This window comes from Peromyscus eremicus, chromosome 10 (genome assembly GCF_949786415.1).
Source record: "Peromyscus eremicus chromosome 10, PerEre_H2_v1, whole genome shotgun sequence".
NCBI lineage: Eukaryota > Metazoa > Chordata > Mammalia > Rodentia > Cricetidae > Peromyscus > Peromyscus eremicus.
This window is the reverse complement of record NC_081426.1, coordinates 28,147,523-28,162,563: the sequence shown is the minus strand read 5'-3', so window position 1 is coordinate 28,162,563 and position 15,041 is coordinate 28,147,523. Positions and strand designations below refer to the sequence as shown.

General features: G+C 39.9%; 1 protein-coding gene across 2 annotated transcripts in view; it reads right to left on the bottom strand.

Moving 5' to 3' along the window:
• Window positions 1-15,041, bottom strand: part of Nsd2 (nuclear receptor binding SET domain protein 2) — an 84,184-nt gene that overhangs the window by 46,549 nt on the left and 22,594 nt on the right. For both annotated transcript variants that reach the window (XM_059275694.1, XM_059275695.1), the window contains exons 3-6: window positions 14,185-14,810; window positions 11,709-11,871; window positions 2,232-2,398; window positions 996-1,478 (exon numbers count right to left, since the gene is read on the bottom strand). In XM_059275694.1, coding sequence (XP_059131677.1) covers window positions 996-1,478; window positions 2,232-2,398; window positions 11,709-11,871; window positions 14,185-14,781 — 1,410 coding nt within the window. In that variant the 5' untranslated portion in view covers window positions 14,782-14,810. The remainder of the gene's footprint in view (window positions 1-995; window positions 1,479-2,231; window positions 2,399-11,708; window positions 11,872-14,184; window positions 14,811-15,041) is intronic.

Sequence of the window (15,041 nt, the reverse complement as noted above, 5' to 3'; positions counted from 1 at the left end):
CAAATACTACTGATTACTGGTAACTTTAATACAGATTCGGGATTCTGAACAAAAAATTCCATGAAAGTAAAATTAAAATGAACACTATAATAGAAAGGGCTTCAAGTCTCAGACTATAAGGAGTCTTGGTGCCTTACAATGGAAATGAGACATAGACACCAATAGATGATATATTTTATTTAAAAAATAGATTTAATCATGAGCTTTTGCTGAACTCAAAATAACAACAACAAAAAGGTGTGTTCAAGGGAGAGAAGAGAGAAAGGAGAGAGACACTATGATCCACATAATAACAACTCAAGTTCTCAGTCTCCAACATCCCTTTCTTAGTTCAGAATTTGTCTTTCTCTGTGGGTTACAACATCAGCCTTTTCCAGAGTCTCAATGTTAAAAGACTTTTCATTTTTCCCCAAAATTTTAAGAAAGATTTACTGATCTTACTTTGTAAAAAAAAAAAAAAAAAAAAAAAAAAAAAAAGACTTAAATACTTTACTCGTTTATATATTACTATCCTTCTAAATATCATAGAAATAAATCTTCAACATACTTGGTGCTAACAAATGCACCAATTTTATTTTTCTTTTCTTTTTCTTTTTTTTTTTTTTTTTTTGCAGGGGAGGGGAAGAGAAGGGAGGGAGGGAGGGAGAGAGAGAGAGACAGACTGCACCAAAAGTGAGCATGCCCCATATTGAATGCTTCACAATAGCTTGTTAAGAGAAAATGCTCACCAAGAGCTGGATGTCAAGGCGTAAGCCCAGTTTCCAGCAAAGGATAACCTAATGAAACCTGCTTCCTACTTCCCACTGTTGCTGGTACTTTTTATCCACTTTGGAGGAACAGGAGTGCAAATGGCTGTTGTCCATCAATAACAGACAATAATAAACAATGCTTAAGCAGTGTACTAAGAAATAGAGGATTCTGCAATAAAGGAATGTTCCTCAAATTTGGAAATCCTGTGGCATGACAAACAACTCAGAACCCACCAGAGTACTTACCTCATCCCTGTGTTTTTGACAGAAGACTAAAAACTGGGATGCTGAGTCTCCCTTCCTGCTCCGTGGAGCAGAAGCTGTGGACTTCTTCCTCCCAGGAGGAGATCCTACTCTTCTCTTAGGTTCAGCTTCTGCAATCTTTGGAGGGGTACTCTTTTCTGTGCCAGGGTCACTCTCTTGGTTCTCAGCAGAACTAGACCTTTTGGTTCTTCGCCTTCTTTTCATGGGAATATCCTCGTCTTTCATAGATCCAGGGTCTGCAGAAGCTTCTTCATTGGCCCCTGAAGAGTCCACCATTTCTCCCAAAGGTTCTGCAACAATGCCAGCCTCCTTAGCCACTTGAGGGTTGAGGTGTAGCTGGTCCCCCACATAGAGGAAGGTGAATTTGGCTTTCCGCTCCTCTACTGACATGCTAGCAGCTTCCTCTGCTTGAACAATGCCCATTTCCCACTGGGCTCTCAATCTCCCTGAAATAGGTTTTAACAACTGGAAAAAAAAACCCGAATCATTATGAATTTTATTACATAATATAAAAGGTAACTCAATTAAAAGCACTTTTACAATATCAGATAAGGACAACCCAATAAAACTTTAGATATAACTCAGCTAACAAGTATTGTTTCTTTAAACTAGAAATCAACTGTATTTTCTTTACCTAACATAATTTAAAAAAATAAGTAAAAATCAGAAAATAAGTTATTTTTGTGAGTCATCAATGAGTAAACTAAAAATAACATTCTTGGGTAAAAGTAAATGACAAATTTAGGCTGGGCATGGTGACCGACATCTTTTTTTCCTTCTCTTTCTTTTTCTCTGTGTAGCCTTGGCTGTCCTGGAGCTTGCTTTGTAGACCAGGCTGGCCTCAAATCTACAAGAAATCCTCCCACCTCTGCCTCCAAAATGCTGGGTGTGCATCACCACACCCTGCTGGTAACTGACATCTTTAATCCCAAGGCTACAGAGGCCGAAACAGGCAGATCTCTATGAATTCCAGGTTAGCCTAATCTACAGTTTCAGGCAAGCCAGGGCTACATAATAAGACTCTGCCTCTAAATAAATAAATAAATAAGGTAATAAGACTCTGCCTCTAAATAAATAAATAAATAAATAAATAAATAAATAAATAAGGTAAATGGCCAACATAAGAAATAACTTAAAGCAACTATAAGGTCAAAATAAAATAAACTTAGTAAGAATTAAAAATTTTGTTTAAAAACACATTAAAGGGACTTCTATCACCTTGATTTTCTCAGCTTTTGTGGGTGCCTGCTTGGCACTTTCTTGGCATAATTTTTCAAATTGTTCTTCTCCTTCAAAAGCAACAAGGCTCTTCTCAAATATCCAAGCTCTTTCTGGGGCATCACCAAAGAACTGTACATGATACTGGCGTGCACTTTTTTTCTGACCTAATTTTAAAAATAAAAACCACGAACATTAGAATTTGGGATGAAATTGGGCAAATCTACTAATACTTTGAAATTATTTTACTTGGTGCTGTTTGTGCTTATTAATTTCAGCATAAATTTTACCTTTTTATCCTTTATATACTCCATGCCCAAGAGGAAATTCACTAATCAGAGATAACAGAGAAGGTACAAAAGCAGACAGGGGGGAGGGGGGGCCGAAATAAGAACATTTCTTCATCTTCTTCTTCTTTTTTTTTTTTTTTAAAGATTTATTTATTTATTATGTATACAGTGTTCTGTCTGCACATATCCCTGCAGGCCAGAAGAGGGCACCAGATCTCATTACAGATGGCTGCGAGCCACCATGTGGTTGCTGGGAATTGAACTCAGGACCTTTGGAAGAGCAAGCAGTGCTCTTAACCTCTGAGCCATCTCTCCAGCCCCATCTTCCCTTTTAAATATCTTCTTAAAAAGATTTTAGCCGGGCGGTGGTGGCGCACGCCTTTAATCCCAGCACTCAGGAGGCAGAGGCAGGCGGATCTCTGTGAGTTCAAGGCCAGCCTGGGCTACCAAGTGAGTTCCAGGAAAGGCGCAAAGCTACACAGAGAAACCCTGTCTCGAAAAACCACACAAAAAAGATTTTAGACAGGACAAGACATCAGCAAAAGGGAGCTTTCAGTGCAGCAAACAGGAGCACTGAAAGGGCAATACACTGGGCTGGACTCACTAACACATCCATCCCTACTCTTGATGACTGGCCAACCCAGTTCCAGGGGATCTGATACCCTGTTCTAGCCACCATGGGCACAATGCTTAGAATAAGAGTACTCAACCTTAAAAGCAGCTGAGACCATAGCAAACCCCTCAGATATTCCTTGCTGTCACAATTAGCTGCAGGGAGAAACATCTCTCAATGCAGCCAGAGGGATGAGCAAAGAGACTACTATCCCTTGAAATTTCAGAATTTCCTGAGGTTGAAGTAGAGGTAGAACACAGGTGAGCCAGCCAAAAAGTAGATCTCAGTAATAAGAATTAAAAAGATCTTTAACCCTTATCCTAATGGAAATAAAAGCAGACTTCCTGGATAGCTAAAGCACCCAGAAGAAAAACATCTTCATTGAATCTTTCAAAGACACCTCCAATTGTCAGGCAATGGTGACACATGCCTTTGATCCCAGCACTTGGGAGGCAGAGGCAGGTGGATCTCTGTGAGTTCGAGGCCAGCCTGGTCTACAGAGCAAGTTCTAGAACAGCCAGGGCTGTTGCATAGAAAAACCTTGGGGGGTTGAGGGACAAACAAAAGAAGATGCCACCAATAAAGGGGCTAAGGTGAGTCCAACTCTCTAAGACAACCCTCTGCTTAGAGAGAACTGGGATAAAAGGAGTGTGCCACCACGCTTGGCTAATTTTAACTTTTATTATTTTATGTGTATAGGTATTTTGCCTGCACATATGTCTGGGTTCAATTCCTAACACCTATATGGCATCTAACAACCATCTGTTAACTCCAGTTGCAGGAGACCCAATGCCCTCTTCTGGCCTCCAACATGTGTACATAAACACACACTCAGACAAACACTCATACATATAAAATAAAAAGAAGTAAAATATATTTCTTTAAAAATCTTAAGGGCTGGAGAGATGGCTCAGAGGTTAAGAGCATTGGCTGCTCTTTTAAAGGACCTGAGTTCAACTCCCAGCACCCACATGGTGGCTCACAATCATCTATAATGAAATCTGGTGCCCTCTTCTGGTACACAATCATACATGCAGGTAGAACATTATATATATAATAAATAAATAAAATCTTTTCTTCTTTTTTTATTGTTTATTTGTTTTTATTTTATGTGTTTTGCCTGCCTGTATTTCTGTGTGAGGGTGTCAGGTCCCCTGGAACTGGAGTTACAGATAGTTGTGAGCCGTCATGTGGGTGCTGGGAACTGAACCCAGGTCCTCTGGCTGAGCCATTTCTCCAGCCCCAATAAATAAAATCTTAAAAACAAAAAAAAATTCTTAAGGCCAGAGAGATGACTCAGTGGTTAAGAGCACTTGCTGGTTTTTTTTTTTGTTTTTTTTTGTTGTTGTTGTTGTTGTTTGGTTTTTTTTTTTGAGACAGGGTTTCTCTGTGTAGCTTTGGAGCCTTTCCTGGAATGCACTCCATAGCCCAGGCTGGCCTCAAACTCAGAGATCCACCTGCCTTTTCCTCCCAAGTGCTAGGATTAAAGTCGTGCACTACCACTCAGCACACTTGCTGTTCTTACAGAGGACTCATGTCTGATCAGTCCCCCAGAACCCCATATGGTAACTGATAACAGTTCATAATTCCAGTTCCAGGGAATCTAGTGCCTTTCCTGGCCTCCTTCAGCACTAGTACACATACATACACAGAGGCAAATACTCATACAACACTCAAAAAAAAAATGGTACACACCTTTAATGCCAGCACTTGGGAGACAGAGGCAGGTGAATCTCTGTGAGTTTAAGACCAGCCTCATCTACAGAGAGAGTTTCAGGACTGCCAGGGATAAACAGAGAAACTCTGTCGTGAAAAACAAAAAACAGACAAACAGACAAACAAACAAATTACCTCTCAGTTGGGGAGGAGAAGGCAGGAGTTAACTCTTCACTATCAATTTTTCATTACAAAAATTTTAATGTACTTTATGTGCATTTGTGGTCTATATGCATGTATATCTGTGTGAGGGCATCAGATCCCTTGGAATTGGAGTTACAGACAGTTGTGAGCTGCCATGAGAGTGCTGAAAATTGAACCTGGGTCCTCTGGAAGAGCAGTCAGTGCTCTTTTTTTTTTTTTTTTTTTTAAGATTTATTTATTTATTATGTATACAGCATGTATGCCTGCACACCAGAAGAGGGCATCAGATCTCATTACAGATGGTTGTGAGCCACCATGTGGTTGCTGGGAATTGAACTCAGGACCTCTGGAAGAGCAGTCAGTGCTCTTAACCTCTAAGCCAACTCTCTAGCCCTCGTTACAAATTTTTTTTGTTTTTTTTTTTTTCCCAAATTTTTGTTTTTGTTTGTTTGTTTGTTTTCCAAGACAGGGTTTCTCTGTGTAGCTTTGGACCCTGTCCTGGATCTCACTTTGTAGACCAGGCTGGCCTTGAACTCACAGAGATTCACCTGGCTCTGCCTTCCAAGTGCTGGGATTAAAGGCGTGCAGCAGCAGCAGCAGCAGCAGCAGCACCACCACCACCACCACCACCACCACCACCACCACCACCACCACCGGCGCAAATTTTTAAGACTACTTTTTAATTTTTCTGTTGTGTTCTTTTTTGAGAAAAGGTCTCACGATGTAGACTTGACTGGCCTTGAACTCATAGAGCTCCATCTGTCTCTGTCTCCAGGTGCTAGGATTAAAGGAGTATGCCACCATGCTCAGCTTTTTCATTATGTGTTGATACACACACATACAAACACATATCTGCATACATACATGCTTTGCTATATGGTTCTGAGGATCAAATCCAGGGCCTTAAACATAACTAGACAAATATTTATCACTCAGTAGAATTTGTTTAGAAATATGCAAACTTGAAAATGCCTTGAAGAACAGCAATATAGCTATGTTAAGATGTCCATGTTCCAGGCTAGAGAGATGGCTCAGTGGTTAAGAGTGCTGACTGCTCTTCCAAAGGTCCTGAGTTCAATACCCAGCAACCACATGGTGGCTCACAACCATCTGTAATGAGATCTGGTGCCCTCTTCTGGCCTGCAGTCATATATGCAGGCAGAACACTGTTTATACAGTAAATAAATCTTTAAAAAGAAGATGTCCATGTTCCTGCAAGTAACTCTTTACCTCTCATCTTATTAATAATGCTAATTAAATTAATTGTTTTTGTTTTCCTCAAAAAAGAATAGAAAAAGACATAAAAGTAGGAAGCCAGCTAGGACGAAGAAGCAGGTAAGAGGGAGAAGAGAGAGTAATTGGAGTGAGTATAATCAAAATATATACATATGTATGAAAAATGTCATAATGAAGCCCATTGTGTATATTACTTTAAGCTAATAAGAAACTTTTAAAAAGAACCAAAGAAACGCCAAGCAGTTGGTGAGTTTTGCCAATACTTTAATCTTTTCATAGTATTGAAAGTTAATATAGATGTGTCATAGTTTCATAATGAAGAAAATTTTTATACAGTATATAATGAATTGCTATTAATTTAAATGATGTTTAGAAATAGTTAATGTCAGGCTGGAAAGATGGCTCAGCAGTTAAGAGCACTTGCTGCTCTTCCAGAGAAGCCAAGTTCTATTCCCAGCACCCATACTACATGGCTCACAACCACCTGCAACTCCAACTTAGAAGGATCTGATGTGTCTGGTCTCCACAGGAACCTGCACTCACACATACACACACATAGACATATACACATAACTTAAAAGTTTTTTTGTTTTTTTGTTTTTTTTTTAAGGAAGGAAGAAATTTAATGTCTAGCCAAAGGTGATGGCAAACACCTTTAATCCCAGTACTCAGAATGCAGATTCAGGTTTATCTCTCCAAGTTTGAAGTGAATCTGGTCGGTCTATTGGGAGAAATCCAGGCCAACCAGGGCTATATAGAGAAACCTTGTCTCAAAAAATAAAAACAGTTAATAACACAGAAAGGATAATCTTGATATATCTGTTGACAAACAGATTACTATAGCTTGGCCCAAAGTTTGTAAAATAATGTTACTTTTTAAAGATTTATTTGTGTATCTTAAGTGTAAGGCTGCTTTGTCTGCCAGCCATGAACCAGCTAGTCAGCAACAGAAGAAACAGGAAAGAAGAATAGACAGTACATAGATGAGGTAAACAAGCCTCAGGGAAGCACACAGATTGAAAGAAGTAGGTTAATTTAAGTTTAAAACAAACAAACAAACAAACAACTAGCTAGATACAAGTCTAAACTAAGGCCGAACATTCATAATTAATAATTAAGTTTCTGTGTCATGATTTGGAGACTGGTGGTCCAAGAAAGCCTGCTACATCTGGCTGTCCTGGAACTCACTTTTATAGACCAGGCTGGCTGACCTCAAACTCACAGAAATACACCTGCCTCTGCTTCCCGAGTGCTGCGATTAAACTTGTGTGCCACCACTACCTGACTTCTGTACAGAGTTATATAGACAGTTATATACAATTATAGTTGTGAGCCACTATGTGGGTGCTGGGAATTGAAATGAGGACCTCTGGAAGAGCAACCAGTGCTCTTAACTGCTGAGCCATCTCTCAAGCTCCTACTTTTTCGGTTGAGACAAGGTCCCACTATGTAGCCCTGGCCAGCCTCAAGCTCACAGAGATCTAACTGTCTCTGCTTCCTTGATGCTGGGAGTAAAAGTGTGTGGCACCATGCCCAAATACTTTTTTTCTTTCTTTTGGACAGGGCCTCACTATGTTGCTTAAACTGACCTCAATTTACAATCTTTTTTCTTTATAGCACCTCCTCAGTGCTAGAATTATAGGCATAAACTACCACACTAGGCTTAAGTATTGTATTTCTAGAGTTCTTTCCTGGCTTTCTTTCTTTCTTTCTTTTTGGTTTGTTTGTTTGTTTGTTTGTTTTTGTTTTTCTAGACAGGGTTTCTCTGTGTAGTTCTGGAGCATGTCCTGGAACTTGCTCTGTAGACCAGCCTGGCCTCGAACTTACAAAGATCTGCCTACCTCTGCCTCCTTAGTACTGGGATTAAAGGCATGCCTCATCACATGCACATCTTTCTTTTCTTTTTTTTTTATGAGTATCTTTAACCTGTAAGAATTTTATCTGGGAGCTGAAGAGATGGCTCAGCAGTTAAGAGTGCTTGCTGTTTTTCCAGAGTACCCAAATTCAATTCCTAGCACCCACATAGTGGCTCACAACTGCCTGTAAGGGAATCCTAGGCCTCTGGCCTCCTAGGGTTCTGTACTCATATGCACATACTACCACCTAGATACACTTACATACACAGACACACACCACATACACATAATTAAGATAATAAAAGTAGCCAGGCAGTTTTGGTGCACTTCTTTAATCCCAGCACTTGGGAGGCAGAAGCAGGTGGATCTCTGAGTTCAAGGCCAACCTGGTCTACAGAGACAAGGACAGCCAGAGCTATACAGTCAAACTCTGTCTCAAAACTCCAATAATAATAATAATAATAATAATAATAATAATAATAATAACAACAGAAAGTAAATCTTGCCAGGCAGTGGTGGCACATGCCTTTAATCCCACCACTTGGGAGGCAGAAGCAGGCGGATCTCTGAGTTTGAGGCCAGATCTATAGAGCAAGTTCCACAATAGCTAGAAATACACAGAGAAATCCTGTTTCAAAAAACAAAGAAACTGTCGGGCAGTGGTGGCACACACACCTTTAATCCCAGCACTCGGGAGGCAGAGCCAGGTGGATCTCTGTGAGTTCAGGCCAGCCTGGACTACCAAGTGGGTTCCAGGAAAGTCACAAAGCTACACGAGAAACCCTGTCTCGAAAAACCAAAAAAAAAAAAAAAAAAAAAAAAAAAAGTAAATATTTATTTTATTAAAGAATTTTATTTTGACATAAGTGAGTACTTTGATGTTCTGCTCTAAGTATTTTCCATTTTTTATTGTGTGTGTGTGTGTGTGTGTGTGTGTGTGTGTGTGTGTGTGTGTGTGTATGTGTGGTGGAGGTCAACAGACAACTTTCCAGGGTAACAGGAGTTATTGTTCTACCTTTAGTTTCAGGAATCAAACTTAGATAGTCAAGATTACTGATCAAGCACTTTTTATCTGCTAAGCCATCTCACCATCCCTATCATTCTATTTTATCACATAATTAGCCAGTTATCCAGCATCAATGATTAGTAATCTTTTCTTACTATGCAAATCTAATGTTCATGAATCACAATCTGTATGACCCCTGCCCACATATGTACTTAGAAGAGCCTGTCCCCTCTAAACATTCTGGAGTCCAGTTGAACACTATGCTCCTTTCTTCTCTTAACACCTCTTATCAAAACAGTCCACAGTGTGACCCCGGGCCCTCTAAACTAGAGAGGTTTGCCCAGAGATTCTCCAGATTCTGTGGAGCTTACTGAGTTGCCTTGTATGTACTCAGAGTCAATCCCAAAAAACACAAGACCACCTCAGAGCTAAACCTGAGAAAGAAGAAAAGCCTTAAATGCAAGCAAGGCCAACTATGTACAGAAACAAGAATAAAGCACAGAGAAAGTCACATAGACAAAAGACCACAGAACTCCAAAGGATAAAAGATAGGCATCAGCATGCGTGAGGTTATGATTTAGACCTTGGTGGGACATGAAAGCCCCCAACTAGGTAAAGTAGAAGCTGACAGAAATTACAAGTAGAAGATGGAAGAGATATTATCTCAGTGGAGAAAAATATTTTTTAACATTTATTCTCTGTGTGTGTTTATGCATGTGCATATGCACATCACAATGTGCACTGATTTTTCCATCCACCATGTGAGAACTAGACATCAAACTCAGGTCATCAGGGTTGGTAGGTAGCTACAAGTACCTTTACCCACTAAGCCTTCTTGCCATCCCTTGGTAAGAAATTTTAACACTGTTCTGTATAAACAGACTAAAAATTCTGGACACTGTAGTTAGTGTATAAATGATGCAGAAATTAGATTTACTATTTTGAACAGCTGAAAAGAAAGTGGCAGCTCCTCTTATAACCCCCCCAACATGACTGCACCAAGGCTATAAATGACACATGAAGGGGTTTATCCTCCCTCAAAGGGATACATAAACATTCCCAGTCTGGACACCTTGAGGTATATCTCAGGGTTCCCAGAGCACCTTGGGAAGGATTCTCCTCCTTCTGGAAAAAAATTGGAATATCAAAAGTCCTCCAGGGAGACAAAGACAAAACCAAACAGCAGGTTCCTCTCCTGCTACCAGCCCTACAGACTATAACTGTTTCTCATCACCACAGCAAAACCCTACACCCTTACAACAGAAGCCAAGGCAGGATGCAGCAAGGCGGTCCAGATTCTCCTTCTCTTGAGCACATCCCTTCCAGTTCAAACTTGCCCCGAACTATGATCCTATGTCATTCCCTGCAACTGCCTGCCCACAGCCAGCTAACAAACCTGTGTGGCATGCAGGTGACAACACAAGGACCCAGACCCAACTGGGAGCAGGTACCACTCCTATCAGACCTCAAGATTATGGCCAAAGACCAGGAGGCAAATGCTTTGGTAAACCACAAAGGGCCACACAAGACTGAGTGGCCAGCAGCAGTTCTGGGCCAGAACATCAAAATCTTGTATAGCCACACAACTGTGGTTGCCCACATTTCTGAGAAACACAGGTCAAGAGCATAAACTTGTCCAGTCAAACTCTATTCGTAACACACCTCACCTTCTTCAAATCAAATTCAAAACTTTATTCTAGAAGAAGTTTCCAAAGCCAGGCACAGTAGCACACACCCCAGCACTAGAGGCTGAAGCAGAAGGATCATGACTACAAGACCAGCCTGAGCTACACAGACCAAGTCTAAAAAAATAAACAAACAAAAACCAAACCCACTCAAACCACACGATCCTTTATTACTTTTCCCCTCAAACCACACTCTGTGGAGTTGTTCTTATGAAATTAACATACTTAGGGGCTAAATTATTTTTAATTTGCTTTGTATCAGTAAATACTTTTTAAATATATTCTTTTGCTTTTTGTTTGTTTGTTTGTTTGTTTTGTTTTTTGTTTTTCGAGACAGGGTTTCTCTGTGCAGCTTTGGAGCCTGTCCTGAAACTGAGGCTGGCTTTGAACTCCCAGAGATCCACCTGCCTCTGCCTCCTGAGTGCTGAGATTAAAGGTGTGTGCCACCACTGCCCAGCTAATATATTCTTTAACCGTTTCATGAGCAAATTTATCTATTCAAATTTTCTAAGTCAAAGATTATCATTTCTAGCTTTCCCCCTTCCCAAGTCTAATGAAATAAATGGAGATTTTTATAATTCAAATTTATTATAAAATATTAATCTACAAATAAGCAATCACTAAGTCCAGTTTCAGGAGAGCCAATGCCTTCTGGCATCAGTTATACATGTGGCTCATGTACATACATGAAGGCAAAACACTCACACATATAAATCTAACAATTTTTTTCTTAAACAGTTGTTTCCCTGTTAGTTCAATCAGATGAAGCCTATATTTAAGACATGAATGTGTCACATCTGAACCAATCACCCACCTTGGGCAAAGATGCAAAAGTAGCTAGTAAGGCCATTCAGCAAAGCATGAGAAACATGCAAATTAGAAAGGTTTGGTGCAAACAAGGAATTTGGAAAAAAGAGTCAATATTTAGTACCTTTAAGCTTGGTATGGTTGTGAAGGAGTGGATCAGCAGAAACCATGCAAGGCCACCAAGGGTAACCTGACACTTTGGACCACACCAAATCACCCACGTTGTATTTCAACAAGAGGTCTCTGTCTCTGCCAGTATTTGGACAGGACTCCTTCTTAACTGGAATCTGAAAAGCGAACAACAAAAAATAAATATTAACATTTAGTAATTATCCTTAAATTCAGCCTTCTATCTACAAAGAACAAGTATTAATCAGAGGTTTAAAACCAGAAGTTAATTAAAGGCTCAAATCATGTATGGAGAGGACTAGGGGTATAACTCATTGGAAGAGCACTTGTCTTCATGCTTAAGGCCCTGAATTCAATCTTCAGAGAATGTTCCCCTTAAAGTATTTTAGATTTCATCTTCACTATCAACCACTTCTCACAACTGCTTTCTCTCATTCTCACCTACAGCATTATCAGAAAGCTGGATACATAGCAAATTCTCAATATTACAAAGTTGGTGCTTTATTCACAGAACCCTCAAAACAGATTGCCCCTACTCTGACCACATCTGATAGTGGATCTTTGAGAATATGTGCCTCAATCAATATATCAACCTCCTGTGCTGAAGCAGAGGCCCTAGCTCCACCATTAGCGTAAAGACGAGCACTTTGTACCCATGTATGAGCATGTGTTCCGAGTGCTCAAAGATCTCTTAAGCTCAGTTTCCCCATCTCTGGAACATGGGCAAACTGAACATCCTCTTAGAGCAATTCTTCCCCAAGACATTCTAGGTCCTGGCTCCTGTTGCATAATTACTCTCAAATCTCATTGGCTATTAGAAATTTGTAAGCATGGGACTGAAGGCTACTGGAGATTCATATTATATTTTCAAGAGATATTAATGCTAAAATGATTGCACAGCATCTCAGTATTCTATTCCTCACTGTGTAAGTAGAGGATAATTTTAACCAAATCCAGTGGCAGAAGTAGAAAGAAAAGTCTAGTCTATGACAACATGCATAGACCTCCTCAAAGAACTGTGAAAGCTTAAGGTTCGCCTCATCTATAGGCATAACCAAAAACCTCTGAATCAGCCCAGGTTATTATACTGGTCTTTTAAAAGATTGACCTTTGGGCTGCACATGGTGGTACATAACCTTAATCTCAAATCCCAGCATCTAGGAAGCAGAGACAGATATCTGAGTTCCAGGCAAGGACTACATAGTATCCCCTTCCACTCAAAAAAAAAAGGAAAAACAAAGATTTACTTTTGGAATTATATTAGCAAGAGAAGAACAGCTCTTCAAAACCACTGTTTTTAAACCTTCAAAGTACTTTGTGGTTTTAAGGATTTCAAGGAAATTTCAACTGTTCTTTATCTGTGGTAATTCTGAACAAAATTTCAAAATTACAATTTTAAACTAAATATTTCAACTTTCATGATGTCCACAATTCTTATGAGTTTCAACTTACCTGCTCTGAGTTTTCCCAGCTGCAACTGAATGTCAACAAACACCTAGTACCCTCCAGGCCATCAGCCTGGATGAGCAGAGATCTGTTCGGTGTCCCTATTTCTTTGTACCAAGGCCAAGGTCACTTAGCTGTCTTACATGATCTATACTTATTCAAGCGTCAGGACCACCCTGCAGGTCATGACACTGGTGACACAAACCATTTAACAGAGTAAGAACCACATGTTCTTCCACTTGAAGTTAGGGCTTTTCCTCCTCAGCCTTTGATGAATTAACCAGCACATGCCCACTTATATACAAAGTACTGGGCTCTGCAGTAAAAACCAAGAATAAGAAAGTGTGTGATATAGTCTTATTGTCAAGGGGGCAGCCAACTACTGAACCACTTGGTTGAAGAGACCACAAAGTAGACAGTGGCATATGCAGAAAACATGACAGTAGCACCTCTGCATAGCACAGCTCTGCTCCATCATTCACTGTTCGGAACATACTTAAGTCTAATGTATCTCCACTAACCAGTCAGTCTAAGAATACCTGGCAGATGGAACCCATAAAAACAGTAGAAAAGGTCGTGAAAAGTGACAGACCTAGATTCAGAAATAACTGTTCTTGTTTTTTTAGACAGGATCTTAATATGTAACCCTGGCTGGTCTTGAACTCAGAGATCTGCCTACCTCTGTCTCCTGAGTGCTAGAATTAAAGGTTTTGACCACCACACTCGGCTTTCTTTTAGCCATTTTAATCCTGAATGGTTAACCCAACTGGGCCTCTCAAGTGGCACAACTAGTGACTATGGTATCTAAAGATAATAATGTCCAAATATTTGGAAGCCCAACAACCAACTAGGAACCAAGCCTCAATCAATATCACCTGTATAGGACCAAAGCAAAAAAACAACAACTGCCAGCACCAGGTTGGTCCCCATCCTTTCCACCGGCCATCATATTTTTAAGGTATCGCACATGGGTCTCATGCACACCATTTATTGTCACATAACCCAATAGAATCCTTCACAAATACCTTTTTATCTGCAGGACTTGAGATCTTGGACACTAAAGCTGCTTCCACAAGGCCCTGCTCCAGTAAAGAGTCATATTTTATGCTCCTCTTCCTGTTCCTCCTAGTCTTATTATCCGATTTTTGTCCATTTTCTTCTGACTGAGACACATCAGCAGCACTGTCACCACAAATTGAAGATTCAAAGAGAGGTTTCCCATTCATGTATGTTTTTGTGATTTTCAGTTTAATTTCTGGAGAGCCATTTTTAATAGGAGTAGTATTGGGTGGTGTCCCAATTCCTTTCACTTCCTGGGATTCAAAACACAATTTAGCATCATGAGCACCAGGTTCTCCATTAAATACTCGGGAAGTAAGATCTTTCAACTTCTCTGCTGGAAGAAAGGGGAGTGCATCATGGCCATTAAATTTCTGCATGACCCCCTCTTGTAGGCTGTTAGAAAGTTGAGCTTTGCTGAGGAATACAGAACATTCATGATTCACTTCACAGTTCTGAGTCTTCCCATTTGCATTGCCAAGGATTTCTGGTGCCTGCTTCATCTTCATGCACTTTACAACTTTCTGAACAGAAAGAGGGCTTTTTCTGATGCTAAATTCCATCCAGCCTAGATGCTTTGGTTCTTAGAACACTACAGCATTTAAAAAGAAAAAAAGTAAAAGGAAGGAAAAAAAAACATATTACATTTAAACCTACGAGAAATGTGCCAATATCTCTATAGCTTTGTTGGAGATGAGTTTTATTCTGTTTTGTCTTTTGAGGCACTTTATGATGTTTTATATAATAATCTAGACTGCAGAAGGCAATTTTCATATCACAAAATAATACAACTGAAAAGACTAATCATTTGTAAAAGGGAAAA